This window comes from Emys orbicularis, chromosome 3 (assembly GCF_028017835.1).
Source record: "Emys orbicularis isolate rEmyOrb1 chromosome 3, rEmyOrb1.hap1, whole genome shotgun sequence".
NCBI lineage: Eukaryota > Metazoa > Chordata > Testudines > Emydidae > Emys > Emys orbicularis.
Window position 1 is genome coordinate 3,372,383 of NC_088685.1, and position 24,643 is coordinate 3,397,025.

General features: G+C 45.6%; 2 protein-coding genes across 3 annotated transcripts in view; one reads left to right on the plus strand and one right to left on the minus strand.

The window, feature by feature from the left end:
- Positions 1-3,266, minus strand: part of HADHA (hydroxyacyl-CoA dehydrogenase trifunctional multienzyme complex subunit alpha) — a 38,900-nt gene extending 35,634 nt beyond the window's left edge. The window contains exons 1-2 of one of the 2 annotated variants that reach the window (XM_065400654.1): positions 3,109-3,266; positions 1,256-1,341 (exon numbers count right to left, since the gene is read on the minus strand). In XM_065400654.1, the coding sequence (XP_065256726.1) occupies positions 1,256-1,341; positions 3,109-3,266 (244 nt within the window). The remainder of the gene's footprint in view (positions 1-1,255; positions 1,342-3,108) is intronic. The other variant, XM_065400655.1, reaches the window with a different exon arrangement.
- A 263-nt stretch (positions 3,267-3,529) lies between these two features.
- On the plus strand, positions 3,530-23,101 carry HADHB (hydroxyacyl-CoA dehydrogenase trifunctional multienzyme complex subunit beta). Its single transcript, XM_065400687.1, has 16 exons — positions 3,530-3,593; positions 4,474-4,548; positions 5,048-5,089; positions 7,356-7,452; positions 8,657-8,701; positions 10,150-10,249; positions 11,605-11,692; positions 12,523-12,710; positions 15,177-15,357; positions 16,022-16,143; positions 18,694-18,773; positions 18,860-18,907; positions 19,790-19,877; positions 20,866-20,940; positions 21,495-21,659; positions 22,534-23,101. The coding sequence occupies exons 2-16, from the start codon at positions 4,482-4,484 to the stop codon at positions 22,567-22,569; spliced, it is 1,422 nt and encodes a 473-aa protein (XP_065256759.1). The 5' UTR covers positions 3,530-3,593; positions 4,474-4,481; the 3' UTR covers positions 22,570-23,101.
- Positions 23,102-24,643: the final 1,542 nt, after the last annotated feature.

Here is a 24,643-nt window from a genome sequence, read left to right on the forward strand (position 1 = left end):
CTAAACTTCACTATATCCCCTCCCCCTTCCTTTGCCTGCACATTGTCTATTTAGACTGCAAGCTCTCTGGGGCAGGGACCTTGTCACTATCATTACTGCAAGACACCTAAACATTTTGGTGACCTACCAATAACTATGCAAAAGCAGTGAAATACTTTTGATGACAAATTTTCCAGGATAATGTGTTTTATAAAGTTGCAAAGGCCAGAACCCTCTTGGAAAGCAATAACCAGGCTTAAAACTCAACCACAATAAAATGTGGCTTAGAGGCAGTTTACAGTAAGAGCATTGCTACTTTAAACTGCAAATCATTTACAACTAGCAGCATGAATTTGTACAAATCAAGGTTATAGATAAAATCCTCTTGCACTTTTTAAAGGAACACCAGCAGGCCTCAATTTATTTATTTAATTTTCTTATATATCTTCAACATTATACTGGAACTGAAAGACTTAAATCTAGATTTACTTTTCACTATTTATGTTGTATTCTTCACCCTGCTTGGGCAATGAAAAGAGATTAGTCAGTTTCATTTCTGTTGATAGTTTCTAGTCAATTCCATTTTTTTACTAGATTTCCAACATTGCAGGAAAAAAGGTTTGTTAAGAACTGTTTCAATGCCTAAAAGAACTTAATAAAAAAAACTTCTAACAGTTTTTTTTGTAAAAAACTATTGCAAAACCAAACAAACTGGGGGAGGGGGGGAAGAATTGATTTTTACCTCTGTAAAACTCTGCACTCCCCATTATAGGATATCAAAAGTTTTACAGACATTAATGAATTTAAGTTTACAAAGGGGATGCACACGAGTCACTGAAGGCAGAATTTGACCAAGACTCACTCCTGGTGAGAATGAATAAGGAGGAAAATATCCAGCTGGACTTAGGCACTTTGATACCAGGAGAAACACCAGCTTACTTGTAATATGATCGACACACAACTATGTGGTGCTATTATTTTGCAGAACATAACTGGATTTTTATAGATGGGGAGACTGAGGCAGAGAAATTACCCACCTTGTAAACCTCTGGACAGACAGCACTATAAGGGCAAAGTAGTATTAGTACAGTGCCGAGCTCACGAGAACTTTTATTTAGGGGAGTGGCTCCCAATGTTTGGTGGAGTATCCCTTTCCCTTGCAATGAATTGGAATATGGATGACACCCCCCGCACCATTTGCTGTCTCATTTTTTCCTAACCATTTTATTTACTTTGGTCTCTTTTCCTGTACTCCCCTCCCTACTCCCCAACTCACCAGGAGATTGCATGCTGCTTGAGGTGGGGACAACAGCGTCCATAGGTGGCTCCATAGGGCCAGGCCTCTTGTGATCTGGAACTAAGCTGAGCATCAAGGGAGCAGAAAAAGAGAACTTGGGATGGCAGGCTGTTGCCCACATTTCCACCCTACAATAAGCTGCCTGTTTTACTAGCAGCTGGGGGAATCTGTCTGCAATAGGGGTGGCTCCAAGATCATGTAACTTTCCTCATGTGCACTGCTCTTGTCCTCAGTTTTTACCCTGCCAGTGGAAGTCCTGCCCACCCCACCTCCATTTTGGCAAACAGCCATTTAGGGGGTGTGAAGAACACAAGACTATTCCAGGCAGACTGCTATCAACTATGATGAATAGGGGAGTCCAAACAACACATTATTAAGGGAGCATATCAGCCAAAGTGAGAATCCTGAAAACAAGAAACTAAAAAGACAAAGAGAGGCCTCTGGCAATTAAAAGCGCAATATTATTTTTTAGCACTCCCCTCCTGATCATGTATCATTTTGACAAAGTTACAATTCTAAATTCATATGGGAACCCAGCTCCCTCCAAACTATCTCACTGTGTATTTACAGAAGGAAACCCTGCCTTCAAGGACCCTCCACCCTGACCTGGAGAAAGCGCCTCCAGGAATAGTTGTAGATCAGTGTCTTGAGCACCTCTGCTGAGAGTAACAAGAAGGGAACAAACGAATGACAACTGCCGTGATGGATTCTAATGTGAAGACTGGTTCATTGGATTAAGAGCCCACTGAATTTCACAAACCAGCAAACTATGCTCAGATGTTAATTAGTTCTTGTGACTATTGATTTAGTCAAGTTATGCATCAGACAAAGATAGTGTAAATCAGTAGCCACCCCAATTAACTGAGATCCAATTGTAGTTTGCTGGTTTGTGCAAAATTCAGTGGGCTCTTAATCCAGTGGACAGGTTTTACATTGGAATCCCAGTTCCCTGAAACAGCCACACTCCTGGATAGAGCCCATTAACCGTTAATTTATTTTAAACCAAACTAATCTATTCATTAAAACCCATCACCACCCAAAACCCCAGGGTGAAGAAGGCCAGTGGGAAAAAGAACAGCGGAGGTGTATTACAACCTCAGAGTCCCCCACGCTGGGGATTTAAAACCCAGTAAGGTCCAGATACTGGGGAATGCGACACTTCTAGAGTGGTTGGAAGGTGCCTGCAAGGATCCCAAGACCTGTCAGTTGGGAACACTCAGGCCTACCCCTCTCCCGGGCAGGACCCGTCAGTGCCAGGCCTCAGACAGCCCCAGGAGGTCAATATTTGCTGCGTGGCCCCTACAGCAGCGGGATTAGAACAAACAAGAAACGCAGACCAAGCCCTGCCCTTCCCCCCCTCAGGGCAGCACCGACTCCTTGCCCAGACACTGCCGCCAGCGGCCTCCCCATGGGCACAGGGAGCCTAGAGCAGGCAGTGGGGGACCCCAGCACGTGCAGGGGACGCCCTGGGGGAGGCAGAGCCCCCACCCCAGAGAGCAGGCCTTGCCCCACCATAACCCCCGCCCAGACAGAGGTGCGGGCCGCCCCCCCCCACAGAGAGCGAGCCTTGCCCCCCCCCCCCGGTTCAACCCCCGACCGCACGGAACGGACCTTGCTCCCCCCTCAGGTAGAGGTGCAGCCCCAGCTCTCCCCCAGTCCCCACACAACAGGCCTTGCCCCCCCGCCCGCCGCCAGAAGCGCAGCCCCAGCTCCCCCGCGGCAGAGGTGCCCCCCCAGCACTCCCCCCAGCCCCCACCCCAGAGAGCGGGACTTGCCCCACCCCCGGGAGAGACGCAGTCTCGCCCCCCCCCAGCCCCCGGGCGGCCCCTCACCTGGGAGGCCGGCGCGGCGGGGCGGACAGTACTTGGCAGCAGCCGTGAAGCGCGTCAGGCTCCCGATCGCCCGCACCGCGGCCGCCATCTTGCTCAGGGAGGTCGAATGAGAGAAGCGGCGACAGGACCCGCCCGTGTGTGGGGCGGGGGCTTTTCATACGCCGGTCCCTCGGGGCTGCCCTCGGCGTTGCCTGATTCACTCACCCCCCCCCATCCTAACCCTGGCCCGCCCCCCTCGCTACGCACCCAAGCCTTCCCTCGGCCCGTTACAGCAAAGCCGAGATGCGGGGTGGGGTGTGGGGGGTCGGACAGACGTGGGGAGGAGAGCGCTCCCATCAGGCACTGCCGCGGTAGCTATGGGAGAGGCAGGAGGGGGCTTTCCTGAGACGGGGCGCGGCCGGGAGAGGCGGGGCAGGCCCTTGGGCGTCGTTAGGGCGAAGGGAGCTGCCAGCGCATAGCGACGGGAGCGGCGGCCGAGCCCGGAGGTGGGACCCAGCGCGAGGCCTAGTGTCCGCCTCGCTCGGACGGGGCGCCCGGGGACCGGCGGGGCGGGGGAGAATGGGTGGAGCCCCGGGGGGCAGTGACGGCAGCTGGGGAGGCCTGGGGCGGGGGGGGGGGGCTGAAGGAGGCGGTGGGCCTGGCGGCAAGAGACGGGAGGAAGGGGGGCTCGGCGAGGGGGCGGTTGTGGAGCTGGTTTCTCTCGCTGCGGGCAGAGGTCGGGCAGTGCCGGGGGCCTGTGCTCCTGCCCCGGAGCTGATCCCCAGGGCGGTTGCAGGGAGTTGAGTTCAGGGGGCAGCGGCCCCAGCTCGTCCCACCTGGCCCGGGCATCTGCACCTATCGGATTCCCTGGAGGAGGGGGCAGCACAAGGGGTTGTTTCTGACTAATCAGGGCCGGGATGAACAAACCAACAGCAAGATCGGGCGGGGGGCATTTTAAAATGGGTCTGCCCAGAACACCTTGCAACGTACTGTCCTGCCCTGATCCTCCAAGAGGCATGGTTATTATTTACTTGTATTGCAATCGCGCCTAAAGCTCCAGTGTTAGGCACAGTACAAACCCGCCACAAAAACAGTCCCTCCCCCACTGGACACTAGGGTCTTCTCAAAAAGAACAGGAGTACTTGTGGCACCTTAGAGACTAACAAATGTATCTGTAAAAAGCAACAGAGGGTCCTGTGGCACCTTTAAGACTAACAGAAGTATTGGGAGCATAAGCTTTCATGGGTAAGAACCTCACTTCTTCAGATACTTAACAAATTTATCTGTATCTCCATTTCCTTTGGCTGTGTGTGAATTGGGTAGCTTGCCCATCCTGAAACCTCTGAACAAACTAATTGTTGTCTTTCACCTCCTCCGCTGCTTTAGATTTCAAAATGACTTCCATGTTGAGCTGTGCTATCAGAAGCCTCCCTGCTACTTCCACATGGGCTGTCAGATTCTGTAAGTGTTCTTCTTATTGTTAAAAAATTAAGTTGATGCCATGCAAAAGGACACTGTCATTTAGCTGTTTTTTAAAAATGGGTTAAAAGTAGATTCAGGTGTGCCAACTGCACCCAAGTCTCCTTGCCACCATGTAATTTTTTTTTTTTACAGCCACTTTTCCTATTTTTAAAGTTTCAGAGTAGCAGCCGTGTTAGTCTGTATCCTCAAAAATAACAGGAGTACTTGTGGCACCTTAGAGACTAACAAATTTATTAGAGCATAAGCTTTCGTGGGCTACAACCCACTTCTTCGGATGCATTTTTAAAGTGTTTTTCTCCCCCATTGCTGTGAAAAACCCACAAACTGGTTATACACAATGTACACAACATTTTTCTCTAAATGTGCAGTTACCACAGATTACTTGTCTAAATTTTTCCTACTATTGTAGCACATTTTAAAGTATTATCAGTAATTTTTTTTGTTAGTAATTGTTCTGCCTCTGTCTTTTGTGTTTCAGCTGCAAGATCCTTCAGCTGCTCCCCTCTGTCACATGCTGCAGGTAAAGTGAATACAGTAAAAATTGGACTGCTGAAAGAGTAAATTGGCAAGGTGCCTCCCCATCCCTGCACATATCCTAGACAGATACAGAAATGCAGTGTAATCTTCCTCTTTTGGGGGGTACATTTCTAAAAGTATGAACATAGAAATATACTACCAAAATATTTTTTCAGTACATTAAAGCTGGTCTATGAAAAGAACAAGTCTACTAAATATCTGATTTTTCTACCTAAGCATATTTCATAAAGCAAGTGTGCTCATCTTGCACTGCCTTATTAAAGAGAATCCAATCTTTATGCAATGAGGTTGCTTTGTAAAGAATTGTTCCCTAACTTTCCTTTTTTTAATAACAAAACTCCAACCCTTCAGACTGTAGGACTTGCTTATTTTCAGGCTGGATATAAATTCCTTTTCTGTCAGTCCCTTTCTTATGAGGACAAACAAAACTAATGTCTCTGATTTGTGTACTTATTCCTTTCATTCTATGGCTATAAGATATGGCTCCTGATTCCTAACGTATAGCAAATGTCAACGTTTAAAATAGTCTTAAAACCTAACACCTTGCATCTCACATGTTTCTAATGTGTCAGAGATGAGCCCCAATTTTTGTTGAGAAGATATGGAGTGCAAATCCTACCGTTAGCTGAAGACTATCAGAGCTGGTAGCAGGCAGCTATAAAATGGCATGACGCACCTTGAACATCCTAATGTTCAGTAGAGTTTCTATATCCTGCTATGTCAAGATAGTCAATATCCTATTGATATGGAATGTGAAAAAAGGTGAGGTGGGGAGAACTCAATGTGCACAATTCAAGGGAGGCTGTCAGTTAATATTTGGCTTGTTTTATAAAACCTAAGACCAATGGAAATATATTGGGACTTTAAAACAAAGCTTTCTCTGGAGTTTTTGCAACATTGCAGCATTAGGAGCCTGACAGTGAAACTGACTCTTAATTGGTTTTCCTCATCTAACCAGAGGGAAATTCAGAAAGTGAGAGACAAAGCCTCCCTTAGGGTCGGGAACAGGCCGAGTCTGTCTGGCTCTGGTACTGGGAGGTAGGATGGTCTTTGTAGGCAGCCCTACAGACCCTAAGGATCCCACTAGGTTGTTAGGAACAGCTGCAGAAAAGCAATAGAAGAGACTAATCACAGCCCAGAAGAAGGACCTGAACCAGAGCTCAGACCATAACAGATGAGAGAGTGTCCTAACTTGGAGGATCCGTACCAAAAGGGGATAAACTGGAATGGCCTAGGCTTGATAGTTATACGTAGGTCCTCCTGCCGACCAAGAGATGGTCCCTGGCCAGAAAAGGCTTGTGGTATTGGGTATAAGGTCCAGCTGGTGGCGCAGAGTAAGGGGCTCTAGGCTTTAGTGTGGGTATATACAGTTAGATACTAAAAATGCCTGCTGGGGTTCTTAAGTGCTGCTTCATTTAGCTGTTGATTGTTCTAATTCTTAGTGTCTGGTCCCCGGAACCATTTTGGGCCTAGCAACTCTGATTTGGGAAATAGCTCATGCTTGCCCTTAGCTTTACTCAGATAACCCACTTATAATAACACAAGTACTGGGCAGAATCTTCATACTCGCACTTTCACTTGCTTAAGTTCTCATGCTTAGCTGGATTTAAGCAGCTTTTACATCCCATGGCCCTTCTCAGTCTTCTAAATGCAGCCACTTCGTATTGTTGTCTTAACAAATCAGGAGACTCTTAATCCCTGTTTGCACTAGAAATTTGACTCACTGAATCTTTTTATTAATTGTATTTTTCTAGGACCAAGTCCAGAATGCCTCCTGACAGTGATCAGTCAGATGTTACTGTATTGCAATATATTACTTTATCTTACTCTAAGGATGGGAGGTACAGGGTAAATTTGGTGTTCAAGTAGGTCTCTTTCGTTTCTAATGACTGTGATCCAGCATTACAAAGACACCTGGTGCCACAGTATCCTAGTGCTAACTGGGAATGGGAGTCAGGAATTGGATGTCTTGTTCCCAGCTCTGCTGTTGGCTCACTGCAAGGTCTTAGTTGAATCACTTTACAGATGAGGAAACTGGGATACAGAAAGTAAAGTGACTTGCCCAAGATCAGGCTGCATGCCATGGGGGAGACAAGAATTCAATCCAGGCTTCCTAGTTACTTGATGTGGGACTTAACCACCGAAGAATGTTTACCCAAACTTTCTAGTAGTATTTATTTTTTAAATAAAATCTTGCTGCAGACTTGCTCAGATTCTAGCCAATAGCTGTTTAAATATTTTCTTCACAGTCCAGCCCAAGAGTAAGAAAACCTTAGCCAAAAATGGCGTGAAGAATATTGTTGTGGTCGATGGGGTCCGCATTCCATTTTTACAGTCTGGCACCTCGTAAGTATGAAAAGAAAATACACCTCTTTGCTTTGGTTAATCATACAGAAAGATTCAGGTAGAATCAGAATGGAAAACATTGGGCTTGGTATATTTGTACTTCTCTAACTGCTTTCACTTCGTTCAGTGCCTGATGTTTGCTTGCTATGTGTTCTGACATTTGTAGCTACTCTTACTCATAATAGGAAAGAGTAATGAATGTAATTACCTGCAAGGCGTTTAACAACTTGTTTTTCTGATCTTTACCAGGTTGATAAACTTGGTGGTTTGTTTTGATCCCTTCCTTCTTGTATTGTGTTTTTAATCTTGGCGAGGTCACTGGTTGCTGTTATACAGGTGAAACTCTATGTGAGCCCTGATACATATTACAAGCTTAAAGGGATTGGGCATTCCAAAGTTGTATGATTTTCCCCAAGAGTTAGAATACATATCTTGCAACTCCAGTGTTCCTTGACAGGGATTAGCACCACCTAAAAGATTGCAATCAACTAAGGCTGTAGCTGCAACCATGTGGTACCTTATGCTTAGCAGAGGTGAGCTAGTGGTTCCTCTCTTCTTTGTTATAACTATAAGGAAACTGGCATAGTCAGTGTGACAGTCTGGCTTGGGAAAGGAGAGAATACATTCTGATGAGAACTGAGGATGAATTACTAAATAATACAAAGAAAATCCTGTGTATATTGGGATGTGTAAGGGCTGGGTTGGGATGTTTGGTTCTCTAGGCTTGACATATGTCCGCTGTTCACAGTAAGTAACGTGCAGCCCAACTGATTTGTCTTCACGTGCCATTCATGTGATTGCATCTATGATTGAAAACTGCTTCCAAGACCCAGGCATAGTCTTTAAACTACATGAGATGACTTTGTTAGAAACCTGTTACTTAACGCCATTAACTTCATAGCTGAATCAGGACCATTACTAACAATTCCCTACATAGGGAAGTAAATAGGGGATAGAGTTTTGACTTTTGCTGTTGCTATATTTTGTTTCAGGATTTTCCTTAATACAGCAGTTGTACGTTGATTTGTCACATGTAGACATGACTCCACAAAACAAGGCTGTGAAATGGCCATTTTTAAGTGAAAAAGCTCCGTGATTGCTTATCTGATGCCTTACTGTGTCTGTCCTATTAATATATGCTCTGAACGATATGATAAAATAACGTCAGGGATTATTTTGTAAGCCTGTGTGTCTTAACTTCCAGATATGCAGATCTGATGCCACATGACTTGGCCAGAGCCTCGCTGCAGTGAGTAAACAAGAACTGAGTGGAAGAGGAGCTCAGAAAGCTAGCTGGCACTGGGGTTTTGTGCTGGGAGGTTGATCTAGTGCTGATGACAATACTGGGACCCAGGGTTCCTAGGCTGTATTCCCCGCTTTGTCACTCAGCTATGTGATTAAGGACAAGTCATTTCACCTCTCTACCTCAGATTATCTACGTGCAAAATGGTGATACTACTGACTGCTTGTAAAGCACTTTGAGAGCCTCAGAAGGAAGGCACTGTCTAAGTGCGTGTTAGGGGGATATTGTGTCATCCTCCTGGCCAGCTCTGCTTCAAATGATCTACTATTGAATGTGCTTGGCGCTGTATAATACAAAAAATGAACGATGAGCGAATTGGGGCAGTGACTGAGACCCAGGGAAAGCTACCTTAGTACTGTGTGTGTTTTTCCTCTCTCATTTCATCTCTCTTCTCTCCCATGCCTTCTCCAGCCTGCAGCTTGACAGCGTTTGCGGGTCATGTGGAAAAGGAGGGTCACTAGGAGGGATTTGAAGGAGGGAAGATGGGGTCCTGGCACTGTGGCAGGTCATTCCGTACTTCCCTCTGGGGGCAGTGTGGAAGAAGGTGTGAAGGCAGGAGTTTGGGGAATGGGGGGAGGAGTTTGTCAAGGCAGTGGGGACATGACTCTGAAAGAGTTGAAGGCTGGGTTGGAGTCGTGCAAAGCCCTGGCTGTGAGGTTGATGCAGCAGCCAAGGGGGAGCCAGAGGAGGGATTCAAAGAGGAGTCAATCTGATTGACTGGCGGCGTGCAAACAGTGCACTTTATATTCACGGACTGCATGCTGGTGTTAAGTGGTGCACTGGCCGCTTGGATTTGGTAGTAGCATTAGTAAGCTGCCATAGGGACCCCTACCTGCATCATGTTTACTCTTACCTTTTACATGATAGTTTGAGGAAGTCAGAATTCAAATTTGTGTTTATTTTAGTTTTACATATATCCCTGCAATGGGGTGCAGAGGTGTATAGGCTTGTTTGTACAGATATCCTGGAGCATTTGTATACGGTGTTTCCTATGGAAATATGAAAAAATTGCTGCTTCTCTTTTGTGTATCCCTGTAGAAGCAGTAGGTGTTCAAACACTGAGGGGTAGGCTGGTGTGACATCTCTGACTCCCTCTTCTCTCCCCTAGTTTTGACTTGAGGCTGCCCCAAGCTGGGGAAGAGAGGTAGTAACCACTTGTGCATTGGGGGAAGGGGGGTTATTGAAGAGGTGGAGTTTCCCTTTTCTATTTTGAGTCCATTTCCAGCTCTTTCTGTGGGCAGCCATATATGCAACCTCCTCTCTGAATTAGGGAAGCATGCTCGCTGTTGTCCCTGTTTTGCAAGCTAGCTTTTGAAATTGGGTGCCTGGGGACCTTGGCAAAGTTACCACTTTATTTGTTGGTGCAGATTTTCTTGTCTGACTTCTTCTTTCAGTGGGTTGCTGAACCGGACCAACGTCCCGAAGGAAGTTGTTGATTACATTGTTTATGGCACAGTTATTCAGGAGGTGAAAACAAGCAATGTTGCTAGAGAGGTGGGTTAAATGAAGCAGGTATTCTGTAAAGCTGGTTTAAACAGCTAACCTGAGGGAACTAACCTCTAGGAAAGAATCAGTTCATCACTGCTCCTTGTGGATTGGGAAAATAAGCCATTCACACTGTGTGGTGCAGCAAGTAATTAAATGGCACTCCCATCCCGTTAAAATCATAAATCTACCCTGTCAGTTCTAATGCTGTGCACTGCGAAATCCCTCTTGGGGGAATACCAGAAAGGCAGGGCCCTGGTAAGGGATGATTAATCATTGAACTGTCCACTTGGGATCACGATCTGGTTTGCCAGAAATACTTGATAACACTACAATATTTTTTTGAAAAATAAAGCTGGGAGATCCAAGATGCAGCATTTGAGTGCTCTGGAGATTGCTAGCTTAGCTGCCTTTCCTGGTGGCAGATGTAAAGAGAGAAGTGACTACACATAATACAGGGAAAAGTGTAGAAATCTGTTACTATAAAGCCATCTCCAGAACATTAGACATGATTCTGCTCTAATCAACCTAGCTTTTGAAACCTCAGTTGATGTTCTGCATAGCAGCCAGCGCCATTCCACCAGAAAGGATCCCACCTAAAACTTGTTACATAATTTCACCTAACTGCACTTGTTATTACCAGTAGTTCTCAGATTCAATCATCAGGTTATTTATGTATGTGCAAGTGTTTTCTTTGACCTCCTGTCAGTCAACTGAGACTGTGGTTTAATTTTAACTTCCAGAGAAGGTTTGAACTTTAAACTAGTTGGCTGAGTGTCAGTTAAGGTGTGTCTTCTTATGGCACCACGTATTCCAGAATAGTTATTCTTTTGTGACAGAGGCCTCCGCTCCCTGCTCTGTTCGAGCTTGTTGTCATTCCCATTATACAGCCTTGCTTTCAGGAAAGCTTGGTCTGCCACAAACATTTGTTCAGTTATATGCAAATTACAGCTTCTATTCTACTGCAGTGTATTCAAGTTCTCAAACAAAATTACATTCATTTTCTTGCATCTATAAATAATAGATGATAGGGTGAAGCAAAAGTACATGAAGTTTTCAGAAATACGGTGCTGTGTTGCATAAGAGGAATTTGTCTGTTCATTTACGGTCTGCCCATGGTTGCCCGTGTAGTTTGATAAAGAGCTTTGAGAGGCAGGCAGCAGGCCAGCTCTCTGCTTACAATAGAAGGAAGATTCCTCATAGTGAACGCGTGCAGAATGCCTTACCTCAGCTGCATAGGTGGAAACTTGACACGTTTGCAGCTTAAATTCTGCAAAGATGTCTGTCATTTAGTGTTTCAAGAAGCAAGTACTGTGAGGTAGAGCTGGTGGGAGGTTTTAATCATTCTCTTGTGTTGCCCATAGGCTGCCTTGGGAGCTGGCTTCTCTGACAAAACTCCAGCTCACACGGTCACTATGGCTTGCATCTCTTCAAACCAAGCTATGACCACAGGTATGTTGGCTGAAAGAACAGGTAGTAGATGAGAAGAGAGGCTGCTAATGCCATCTTCTATTCCCCTGTCCTACCTGCACACCTTAATGAACATGGTTAAGTGTCTGGAGGAGGCTTAGATGGGGAGGCTATTGAACCACTGGTTCAGTAAAATTTAGCAGAGATTTTTGAAGTACGTGTTCCAGGCCTTCAGCAGCTCTTGATCATCAGCTTCATTCAGGAGCAGTCTCCACTCAGATTCAAAATTGTCCAGAAGAACTGAAAGGTAAAGACTTGAACTTGACAAAGTTGTAGCCTGTTATGCTAACATCACCTTCAGTATAGCCCAAACTGAGCAAACATTGAAGATCCAGGTTTCTACCCCAAATTGTTTGAGGGATATTGTTGCCTCAATTCCTTGCATGAAAATAGTGGGAAGTAGAAGCAAAATTACAGAAGACCGGAGAGTTCGATTTAGAATATTGTTAATTTTGTCAAAATCAGAAAAAAAAAAGTTTTGAATTTATTGAAATGTTTCATTTCAATAGACCTGAAACAAAGGTTTCTGGAGTTTCATTTTGTGAAAAATTCTGAACTTTTGGTGCTTTGTCCCATATCAGGACAACTTTTTTTTTTAATCTCAATTTTTCATCTGATCCAAAATCTGTTTGCTGACCAACTGTGCAAAAAAGCAAAATATTTTCCTTGATTAGAGATGTTTCTGTTGGTTGCATCTGCTCCTGAGAAATCCTTGATTAGTTGTTGCTTCTCTTCAGTAAGGGAAAGTATTTCAGCTTCTTTTAAAGATGTCCACCCACACTTCTGATGTTCTTCTCCATCGCTTCCTGTAGGTGTTGGTCTGATTGCATCTGGCCAGTGTGATGTGGTGGTAGCTGGTGGTGTGGAGTTAATGTCGGATGTTCCCATTCGTCACAGCAGGAAGATGAGGAAGACTCTGCTCTCCCTTAACAGGGCCAAGACCTTGGGCCAAAGGCTGGCACTGGTTGCTAAAATCCGTCCTGATTACTTTGCCCCCGAGGTAAATCTCCTCCTTTCCATCTCTCAGTAGGCCTCTAGGGTTCTCAAGTCTGTCCTCCTTTGTAGTTTGCCATTTGATAGCTGCTTGTAAAATAACACACGCTCCAGGGGAAAGGAATTTAATGTTGCCCCTGTGGAGAATTCAACATGGTGATGGTTAAGTGGGGGTGCAGACTGTTTCTTCTGCATCATGCTGCCTGTTTAGGTTTAGGCCAAGATTTCAGTGAATTAGCATAGCTCCTAAAATGCTTTGAGGAACTACTTATGGCTTTTGCCTACATGGTTCCCTGACAGTCAGGCTCGCACTTAGTGAGCTTCACCTATTTAAACTTCAAAATATCTCTTTTCCCAACTCATCGAACTGCTAGCATAGAGGGGTTACTGAAGACATTAAAATGTGTAAAGGGGGAAACGTACCCTGTCAGCCTAAATGCCGTGCAATTCGTCTTGACCTTCTGAAACTCTTAGAACCTGGAGTTTGAGGGACAAAATGAATTGCTCTTCAAGCTAGTAGTGACGCATCAGGTGCATTTTCAGCACATCGAATACAGAGGCAAGCATTCCCCTCCCACTATTAATGGGATTGTGCATCTGATTGACACCTCTTAAATACACAATCCATTTACTCTCCAGGGACCCAGTCCTGCAGGAGACTGAATGCTTTCATAAGAAGAGGTGAAAATGGGCAGCCTGCCCATTTAGATAGTGGGCTCTCCATTTCATGGTAAAGGAAGCCCCACCACCTGCTGTCCTGGTCGGAGGAAAGGGGACTTGAAAAGTGGTGGAAATAGGTAGGAAAAGGGTTTTATTCACAGTGAATGATTTGAGGGCTCCTGGAGTTCTGTCCTCACCAGAGAGGCTATTTTTGCCCACATACTATTAATAGAGTATCCTTTATCGTCCGCTAATGGTACAAGTGCAGAGATACTCAAAGTGCAGTTGAGAGATAAGACACCCGGATTTGAATGCTGCAGACACCCTGAACTGGAAAATAGCTAAGCCCTTTCGTTTGCAGTTTAAACCAATTTTTACTGAAAAATTCTTGGGTTTTACAAAAAGTATTTTTCAGGTTTTTTTCTGATTTTTTACCCTACTTTTGTATCATTCAAATATATAAAAAGTAACTTGTTTTATTAGGAAAATACAGTACATTATATGAGATGTATGTATTACGATAATACATTAGTCTGTGTGTGTATGCAACGCTGCCTATTGAAGTAAGGCATTCGTCTAGAAGATACACAATAAACAGACATGCACACAAGCTCTGAAGTGCATGTGCATCTGAACGTACTGATGAACCTCACGCCCACCATGTATGCATTTCAAGCTGTTGGCAGATAACGGTTTAAAGATTTGACACACTAAACTGGGAAAACAACAAAAATCGGTATCAGAATACGTTTCCGAACACAAGGAAGTATTTGAAAGCTTTAAAAAAACAAACAGGAGAAAAGGATGAAGTTGAGTAAATGCGCTGCGAATGGTGTGACTCAATTATTAAATGTAAATATTTACAGGCTAATAGCTCTAAGTCTGCAACAGTAAACTGTTTATTCAACTGAAAAGTTTTATTTGGGGTCTAGAGATGTACTGTTTTCTTAAACTCCGAGGTGGCGTGTTTTGAGTTCTGTTTTAGTTCTGCAGCAAACCACATTGAACGGAATTCAAAGCATCAATCCACTGAATACTTTTTCCCTGAGTTTCTGTCCACCAAAACAACCCTGATATTTACCCAGAAAAATTATGAATTGTTTTTTGCACTGATTTTTTTCCCCATTTTTGGTGGTGTGGTAATAAACTCTGATAAATTCCTGGGAAAAATTAAAATAAAAACTGAAAATGAAGGGCCCTAAAAATAGCACACCCAGCAGCGTGGGAGTCTTGGCTCACATGCGTGTGGATGAAGCTGTCTTCCATTCTCTCAGGATGGAGGAGGACTAAATCTTAAATAAGGGATGACTTGAATTTGGCCCACTTGTGTAGCATACTACTTCCTATGGAGGCGTGGGCCACAGAGGCTGCAGGCCCCAGCATGCATTGCTCCAAGCCGCCTGGCCTCACGTTATTTTGGGGCCTCTTGTCTCTCTGGTCTGCAGCTCCATATTAAATACAAGGGCAGGTGCTAACTGCCTCATTGTCTGCAACCTGGGAGCAGGCCTCAAGCCCCTGGCAAGTGGCCAGTATGGTCCTTACTCAGTCCAAGTTTGGGCATTCCTGTGTTATCTGTGGTTCAGAAGTGGGGATTCCTCTAGTTTATTTGATCTCGGTGGATCTTAGTAGGATAATGTGCATTATTTGTATAAAGCTAATTGCTCTGTTTATCAATGGAGGACGTCAAGGATTTACATGTATGAAACGTATCCAAATATTAAGTTACAATGGTGTAGCATAGTGTGCTGCCCATAACCATCATTGGAACAGATGGTATTTACGTATGCTTACCTTGTGCTTCCTTTTCTTCTAGCTCCCAGCTGTAGCAGAGTTTTCCACCAGTGAGACCATGGGACACTCAGCAGACAGGTTGGCTGCCGCCTTTGCTATCTCCCGTGTGGAACAAGACGAGTACGCCCTGCGTTCCCACACTTTGGCCAGGAAAGCCCAGGATGAGGGGCTGCTCACTGACGTGGTACCCTTCAAAGTGCCAGGTAAAAGCCATGTGTTCTAATGCTAACCCAAAATAGCGCCACTCCCTTTATAAAGGAAAGTGGCCAGGGTCCAGGTCATGGAGTTTTGTATCTCTCGGCACGCTTTCACTCCTCAGCAGTGTTAAATCTATTTAAAATCTTTCATTTACAATCTGTCCCTGCACAAGAAAGTAGTGATCTAGGAGCATGTGTCCTTGCTGAGTCTGTGATCTAAATCTTGAAGCGCCCTACTCCATATCCCTGCTTATTTGGTGATTATTGCCTTAGTACGGGTCAGATCAGGCGCTCACAGGTGAGGAATCCTGCTCTTTGTATCAAAGAGTTAACAAGCAACAACTTACACCACAGGGAAATAACCAGTCTAGTTTAAAAACCAGCCTAGGAAAAGTGCCAGTGTGATGAAGCACATACCAGTTGTGCTCCTTAGAAAGCTTTTTTTTCAGAAAATCATCAATTTGAAAGAAGCAGAATTTTTTCAGTACTCAAGACTGTTCCCTTAACACTAAACTATTTTGGCAAGAAATCAAATAAAATGAATGACGCCTCCATTCTTTCCTTACACTCCATTTCCCATGGAAAATAGATTCTCTCTCTCTCACATTCTTTTCTATAAAGTGGGGTCTGATGCCCACGTCCTTTTGAGGTTAATGCTCTGTTTTAACAGGCAAAGATACTGTTATCAAAGATAATGGAGTCCGTCCATCCTCCATGGAGCAGATGGGCAAACTGAAAGCTGCTTTTGTCAAACCTTATGGGACTGTCACAGCTGCCAACTCCTCCTTCCTGGTAACGTACACCGCCATCCATTTGTGTAGCAATATGTGAGACTGAGCTATTTTTCTACCTATTGCAGCTACCTACACTATATTTCTGTGACTTTAACACTACTCCAACCTTGTTGGCTTTTCCATAATGTCATCCACTTTAAGTTGAAAAATGACGCTTGCATTTTCTCTTAAACAGATTTAAATTTAACAACCCCCTGAAATAAAAGCAGAAGGTTCATTATAAACACTTGAGGCTGCTTTACCTGTTGGCTTCATTATAATTGCCCTCGGAAGAGGACAGGGGAAGGTTTCCCAAGGCACAAATGGGAGTTACACACCCAATTCCCTGGGACTTTGAATGAAGTTGCGTGCCTAACTGCCCATATGCCTTTGAAAGTCTCCCCCAGAATGCACAAGGTATGTGTCTTGTCCCCATGTGCAGCACAAAGGAGATGCTCTAGTGTTTAGATCCTGTTCACGTTTTGCAATAACTGCTCCTTTCTTTGTGCTATAAAGTAATGCTGGTGTTTCACAAGCAGCAACAGCATTTTCTGCCTGGAGTTCCTGGGAACTTGCTGAGGTGTAATACTACTTTAGAATTGACTCCACTGCAAAATATTGGCATATAAGGGCCATTGCGTACAGCAGAGCTGTAGATTAACTTGGAAATACAGTCTCCTTTTGAGACACCATAAAATCGATGCATCAAGGACACTGTGCTGTAAAATATTAGGATTTAGTTTTGCATACGTGAACCAATTACAATGCTCTGAAACTCAGACTGTGCAAGCACTGTAGCTGCCAAAATGGCACAACCCTCCCCCCCCAATTCACAGACCAGCCTTCTGCCAAAAACGCACTTACTAAAGAGCCACGTCTATGTATGCTACTGCTATCACAAAAACAACGAGGAGTCCGGTGGCACCTTAAAGACTAACAGATTTATTTGGGCATAAGCTTTCGTGGGTAAAAACCCACTTCTTCAGATGCACAGAGTGAAAATTACAGATACAGGCATAAATATACTGACACACGAAGAGAATGGAGTTACCTTAAAAGTGGAGAACCAGTGTTGACAAGGCCAATTCAGTCAGGGTGGATGTGATCCACTCCCAACAATTGATGAGGAGATGTCAATACCAAGAGAGGGAAAATTGCTTTTGTAGTGAGCCAGCCACTCCCAGAGCGAGACGCATACCCAGAAGTCACCTACTACAGGACAGGCCCAACAAGGAAAATAACAGAACACCCCTGGCCATCACCTACAGCCCCCAGCTAAAACCTCTCCAGTGCATCATCAACTATCTACAACGTATCCTGGAAAACGATCCCTCACTCTCACAGACCTTGGGAGGCAGGCCAGTCCTCGCTTACAGACAGCGCCCCAACCTGAAGCAGATACTCACCAGCAACTACACACCACACCACAGAAACACTAACCCAGGAACCAGTCCCTGTAACAAACCCCATTTCCTACTCTGTCCCCATATCTACTCTAGCGACACTATCAGAGGACCCAGCCACATGAGCCACACCATCAGGGACTCATTCACCTGCACATCTACTAATGTGACACATGCCATCATGTGCCAGCAATGCCCCTCTGCCATGTACATTGGCCAAACCAGACAGTCTCTACGTAAAAGAATAAATGGACACAAATCGGACATCAGGAATGGTAACCTACAAAAGCCAGTAGGAGAACACTTCAATCTCCCTGGACACTCAGTAACAGATTTAAAAGTAGCCATCCTGCAACAAAAAAAATCTTCAAAAACAGACTTCAAAGAGAAACTGCAGAGCTACAATTCATTTGCAAATTTTACACCATTAATTTGGGCTTGAATAGGGACTGGGAGTGGCTGGCTCACTACAAAAGCAATTTCCCCTCTCTTGGTATTGACACCTCCTCATCAGTTTTTGGGAGTGGACCACATCCACCCTGACTGAATTGGCCTTGTTAACACTGGTTCTCCACTTTTAAGGTAACTCCATTCTCTTCATGTGTCAATATATTTATGCTTGTATCTGTAATTTCACTCCATGCATCTGAAGAAGTGTTTTTTACCCACGAAAGTTTATGCCCAAATAAATCTGTTAGTCTTTAAGGTGTCACTGGACTCCTCGTTTTTGTGGCTACAGACTAACACGGCTACCCCTCTGATACATTGCTATCACAGCAGCCTTATTGGTTTGGCCAACCCACTCATAGGTCATCTTACCATCTGCCTCAACCAGTGCTGCATTGTTCCCTACGGTGTATTTTACCTAGTTCTTTATCCCAAGTGATGAGGCTTCTGCCAGTTTTCTTGGGAGCTCTCCGTTCCACAGCCTAATGAATTACACGCAGACAAGTGTGACTTGTAATGTAACTTTCTGGTGGATGGTTATAGATACGTTTATAGAGCAGCATTTGTATTTACATTCTTGTATAGTTTGTTTGTTTGTTCGTACTAAGATTGTGTCTGCTACGGCGACTGGGGCCCTGTACAAAGAGAGACTTGTCGCCTTTGCATGGTGTGAGCGCTCTGTGAGTAGTTGCTTGACAGAGTTTGTCTGGCTGTTTCAGACGGATGGTGCTTCGGCAGTTCTGATTATGTCTGAGGAGAAGGCTCTGGCGATGGGATATAAACCAAAGGCCTACCTAAGGTACAAGGAACCATTCCATCTGGCTTCTGAAAGCTGGTCTTGCTTTTGTTTTCTGTTCTGGCACTAATGGTGCTTCTCTTGTGCAGGGATTTTGTGTACGTGTCCCAGGATCCAAAGGACCAGCTCCTGCTGGGGTAAGTGCTGGCTTCTGGCCAGCATAGTCAAACACTTCGCATTGCTGGACAGTATCAGTTCCTAGCACTAAATGCTTCGCTTGCTGTAGAATGTCTGAGCGTTTAGTTAGGCGCGTTCCAGCCAGCCAGAGATCTGGGCCCTGCCTCAAAGGGCTGAGAAAATCTGGGTACAAGACATGAGGCAGCAAATGGAGATGACTGAGAATAGGGAAGAGCTGAGGCGGGGATTATAGCAACACAGTTACATGGGTACTCAGGTATGTGCAAGGCATGGTGTTGCCTCAGGTTATTGACACATGTGGCAGTATTAAGCTGCCTTAACCAGCCAAGTAACAAGTCACCAGACTTTGCACTGCAAAAAATTGCCCAGGGAGGTTGTGGAATCTCCATCACAGGAGAGTTTTAAGAGCAGGTTCGACAAACACCTGTCAGGGATGGTCCTGCCATGAGTGCAGGGGGCTGGACTAGATGACCTCTCAAGGTCCCTTCCAGTTCTATGATTCATTAGTGTTGATGTTAGCATACATCTCAAGACTTGGAGAATTTGAATGTGGTTAAAATCCAGCTAATCGGATTTGATGCCCGGTCTTCCCAGACTTGCACACAAAGCCAAAAGAGGTCAATTAACTTTAGAAATGGCGTGAAATGCTTGTCTTCACCTCCCTAACGCATCTCTGTGTGGGATGGTGGTGGCTTTTGGGTTGTACATCAGTTTGAGTGAGAGAGGCTGAAAGCTTCGTGAGCACTTACTTGTTTGGCATCTTAAACGCTGCAGCTCCATTTTGCGAGAGAGGAGGATATAATAGGATCGTAGTGAAGGAAGTGGGGAGGAGTCCATGGAACACATGCATTAATGTCACTCTTGCTTTTCTGACTCTTTAGGCCAACATATGGTACTCCCAAAGTGTTGGAGAGGGCTGGTCTAACACTGGCTGATATTGATGTGTTTGAATTTCATGAAGCTTTCGCTGTAAGTATCTGCACAGGAACATGCATGGAGGAGGTGACACACCAGTGTGTCTTGGGTTGCAGATCTGGGTTCTCCTGCGTAAGATCTATAGCAAGGATATTTAATTTGGTTTTATATCAGGAGTGGAAAGAGCTCTCTTCTTATTCGGTTTCCTTCATCGGATGTAAGTTTTATATATGCACACTATGATTTTGTACATTAACAGTTAGTCTGGGCTGAGGTGCTCTGTGCAGACAGTTTATTCAGTTAATCAGAGGCAACATTTTTTCTCTAAGGTGTCAACTGACTGGGACAAGGCTCATGCAAATGATGTTCCTTTGAGCCCTTTGTGTACAGCCAGCTGTGTTCATCCTTCTTGATCACTGACTAGTTTGAGGAAACTAAGATTGTTAGTTGTTAGTACTCCACCATTTACAGTAAAAGCTTTTCTGTCCGGCATGTTGGGATAGTTGGGAATTGGGGGTGCTGGTAAGTGAAAAATGCTATTTAACTAAGAGGGAGGGAGTTTGGGTGCAGGAGGGGGCTCGGGGCAGGGGGTTGGGGTTTCGGGGTGCTGGATCCGGGGGCGGGGAGGGCGCTCACCTTGGGCAGCTTCCCGCAAGCAGCAACCTGTCCCTGCCGCTCCTAGTTGGAGGTATGGCAGGCGGCTCTGCGCGCTGCCCCTGCTCCGAATGCTGGCTCCGCAGTTCCCATTGGCCGGAAGCCGCGGCCAATAGGAGCTGCGGGGGCGGCGCCTGTGGGCAGAAGCAGTGCGCAGAGCCGCCTGCTGAGCCTCTACTTAGGAGCAGCAGGGACCTGTTGTCGCTTCCGGGGAGCCATGGGGAGCCAGGCAGGTGCCAAACAGACTATAGCAACTGGACTTTCTCTGAAGATTAGAAATGCCGGTTTATAGAGTTTTCCGGTTGGTACAGGGCCGGATAACACACCTTTTACTGTACTTCATTCTGAGTCTGCTGTAGTCCTTGAGTCTTTTTCCCCTCCCTTCTAGGGGCAGATTCTGGCTAACCTGAAAGCTATGGATTCAGATTGGTTTGCACAAAACTACATGGGCAGAAAGTCTAAGGTAAGGACATAATGAGGAAGCAGGTTTTAAGGTCGGTGTTGCTTTTGCAATTTTCATTCCTTGCTGTAAAAACCTATCTGAACTGCATAGCAATTCTAAGGCCCGTATTGTGTTGATATAAGGGAGAAATACTCAGTTTCCTAAAAATCAATAATTTGGTTCAGTTCTTCCTAGTTCGAGGAGCTGTAGCTACTCTGACGTGACCTCTGGCACTTCAGCACCAAGAGAAGGCAAAGACCTAGAGCTGTGCGGCTAATGTTTCTCAGTAAAAATGATAGGTGAGATTAAACCACTGGCCTCTAGCAGCTAACTGGCTGTAGATGGCATCCTATCACCATAAAGCCTCTTACATTTGCTTACACTGCAGTGAAACACATATGTAAGCTGTAGGGAGCACGCCAGCAGCAGAGACTAGCTGGCTTCGTAGGTCTCTTCAGTCCCTGATCTCCATGTTGGTTATGTTCTCATCTGCGGCGGGAAGGACTCCGAGGGAGCAGGACAGGCTCCCTGGAGGCAGAGGTTGGCAAGCCCATTCCTTTGGTTTGTTCTTGCAGGTTGGAGCCCCGCCTCTGGAAAAGTTCAATAAGTGGGGTGGCTCCCTGTCTCTGGGCCACCCTTTTGGTGCCACTGGCTGCCGTTTAGTAATGACTGCGGCGCACCGGCTGAAGAAAGGAGGAGGGCAGTACGGTGTGGTTGCTGCCTGTGCTGCGGGAGGACAGGTAATGCTGCATGGGCTTGCTGACATTGTGCCCTCTGCTGAGAAGGGCAGGAATTCCTCTGTTCCTCTTGGTACTAAGAAGTCATGTCCTATGTACGTTGGACATCGGTGCAGCTTTGAAGTTTACCATCAGGTGGCCTTAATACTATCCAGGCAGCTGGGCTAAGGAGCCAGCCAGTCTTGCTTTTGCAGCATTTCAGTGCTGTCCGAGAGTGACCCTTATTTGGTGGCCAGTGCTGCATGTCACCGTTGATATAGTACGAAAGGCAGGAATGATTCTTTACTGCGGGGGTGGTTTTCAGTGTCTCATGAACCCTGAGGATCCTACTGAAGTCTGGCTTGTTAGGTTCCATCTCCCCGTGTAAGGAACGAGAATCTCTGTGTGAAAAAGGCAGATCGCACCTGCTCTCCAGTGGCACTTGGAAAGCGCTAGAGAAGGATTACACCTACTGCTGTTAGGCAGTTGTGGTTAGCAGCAGTAGATTGGGTTACTCAGTAACTTGAGAGGTCACATCCAGACCAGTCCTATCCTCACTTAACCGATCTCAAGAGGGCTAGCTGAGACTCTCTGTGGAAGCTGCATAATCATTCTAATTTGGGTGAGAGGGATACCCCTGAGTAGCCCGCAGCATGCTTTCTAATCCCATCCCCTGAAAGGAATGCATTGCCTCCTGCAGTGCCTCGGGAATGGCACCAGATAGGTTGGATTATGTCTGTAGCGTGCTGCCACTGAGTAAACGCCTGCTATTAATCTCTTCCTGTTCCTACAATATGACTAACATCCTTTGGAAATGAAGCTCTTCTGCTGACTTGTACGTTTATTGCAGACGGTGCCTTTCAGCCTAGAGTAACCGTGCTTTGCGTCTCCATTTCAGGGCCATGCAATGATTGTGGAACTTTACCCCCAGTAAGAGGACAAGGAACTGCTGAATGGAATTGGACGTGTCCTGTGCCAGGCAATGCCATTTCAATGCACTAATAACATAGCTGTGATCCTTTTTGGAAAGGATTCCTGGTGGCCTTTGTAAATATCTTCTCGTTACCCCGTCAGTGACCTGGAACAAATTAACGCTCTGTCAAATACACCACCCAACAGTTAGCGTGGCTCTTAGGCCTGTCGGGGCTCCTGCAGTTAACCCAAAAAACGGTAACTTTTTATAAACGGGGTTTTTCTTATGGAAGAAATGAGTAATGCAGTCTGGGAATGTGAAGAGTTGTTCTAAACAGAGAATTGCCAAGTATTTAGTGTGTCCATCTACAGGCTCCGTCTCTTAGGCGCAACTGTCCAGTTAGGGATGTGGCTTATCAAAGAGGAGGTGCAAACTGAGTTGAAGGAGGTAGTGTGTATAAAGGGTGGTTCAGAGTCCAAACAGCCTTGGGAAGTAACTGTAACTGCTTTAGATACTTGTCAGCCTTAATAAACCAGAGAAGAATTTGAAGACTGGGCAGGTTTGTTTGTTTTTCTTCTTGATTATTTACACTTAGCGCGTGAAACCATCAGTGTATGTACTCTGAGGCTTGTCTGCTTGGAAACATCACCAGGCTATTCTGGGCTCTTGGAAATAGGAGTAAGGGGCTCCGCAGAATTTGCCCCAGAATCCACACTGTGCTGCAGAACTGTGCTCCAGAATTGAATGCTAAGAAATAAAACTAATATGTTCATGTGAAACTGTCCCTACTCATCTTCCAAACCCTCCAGCTTCCCCCAGGACAGCTTAGTTCCATGTTTTAATACAAAAGTCTGCAGTACATTGAACCATGAAGGGGAAAAAATAGGAGCAATGTAAGAATTTGAATTCAGTATCAAATTGTTTCTCAGTTCCATTGTCTGCTGTCGGCCGTGCAGATCAGCTGTGCTCTCCAAACCAGGATTATGGGAGGATTCATCTCACGTCAGCCTACTTCTGTTGGGGAGAGAGAGAGTGAAGCTTTCAGTCCCACAGAGCTCTTCTTTGGGCGACACTTTGTTCCACTCTGCATTTAGCTGTGACGCTGGGAGCACCTTTCCCGCACCTGTGGGGCTCTAAAGCTTGTCGCTCTCAGCAACAGAAGTCGGTCCAATAAGAGCTATTACCCCCCCTCACCTTGTCTCTCTAATAGCCTGAGACCGACATGGCTACAACTACATGGGATATGTCACAGCGGCCTGTAACTTTGGGCTTGTTTTTTTTTCTGTCGTATGCTTAAAATTCTCAGGACATTAAACAGAACAGAGCTTGTGCCGTTTGCAACTGTGAGGAAACAGACTTTTCTAAAACAGTTTTGACTAAACAATGCCATTTTCCCTAGTTTCCTTGTATAAAAGAAGCGCGTACTGCAGGTCTGATTTTGAATACATAATGCACGGGATTAGCGGAGGCAGAAACTGAGGTTAAGAGCAGAGTTCACCAGTGGTTATTAAAATACTAGTCACAAAATCGCCTTAGTTTTGGTCCCCCTTTCCTCCTAAGCCATGAATAATGCTGTTGCTCCACAAGCACTGGGACGGCTGCATAAGAGGGTGACCAAGACTGGGTAGAAGGGAGCAATGTTCAGGTGCTGGGGAGATAAGCCCTGTTCTCTATAACCGCTTGTCCGAAATGTATCCTGAGTGTCCATTACATTTTATGGTTACATTCATTTTTCCATACGGTCACCTTCTGTCACCCAGGAAATGGAAGTGCTGGGCCGGAAACCTGCTGTGTTCCGCTAATGGCTGGTAAATTATTAACCAACCTGTCCCTTCCCATTGGGATAGGAGAGTGACAGGTGCAGCGTAAGTCCCTAGCTCGCCTGGCCAAGTTAGACATCTACGCAAGGGCTGCTTCGAGGGGGGGAGCAGCCGCAACTCCTGTCAACTCCAGTGGGAGCGGAGCTTGGCTGAAAATGGGGCTACGTATCCTGGATTTAGACACACGGGATTAAACAAGCAGAACTGCTGCCTCCAGAACATGCAATTTAGCATAAACCCACGTTAGCTGCTTTCTCTAGTGGGAGGGAGCGTAG

Excerpts from the sequence above, each read along its gene's own strand:
- HADHB (XM_065400687.1), top strand. The coding sequence starts at position 4,482 with ATGACTTCCATGTTGAGCTGTGCTATCAGAAGCCTCCCTGCTACTTCC. Across the intron at positions 7,453-8,656 it reads TTTTTACAGTCTGGCACCTC|ATATGCAGATCTGATGCCAC; the intron begins GTAAGTATGAAA and ends CTTAACTTCCAG. Across the intron at positions 18,908-19,789 it reads AAGGACCAGCTCCTGCTGGG|GCCAACATATGGTACTCCCA; the intron begins GTAAGTGCTGGC and ends CTGACTCTTTAG.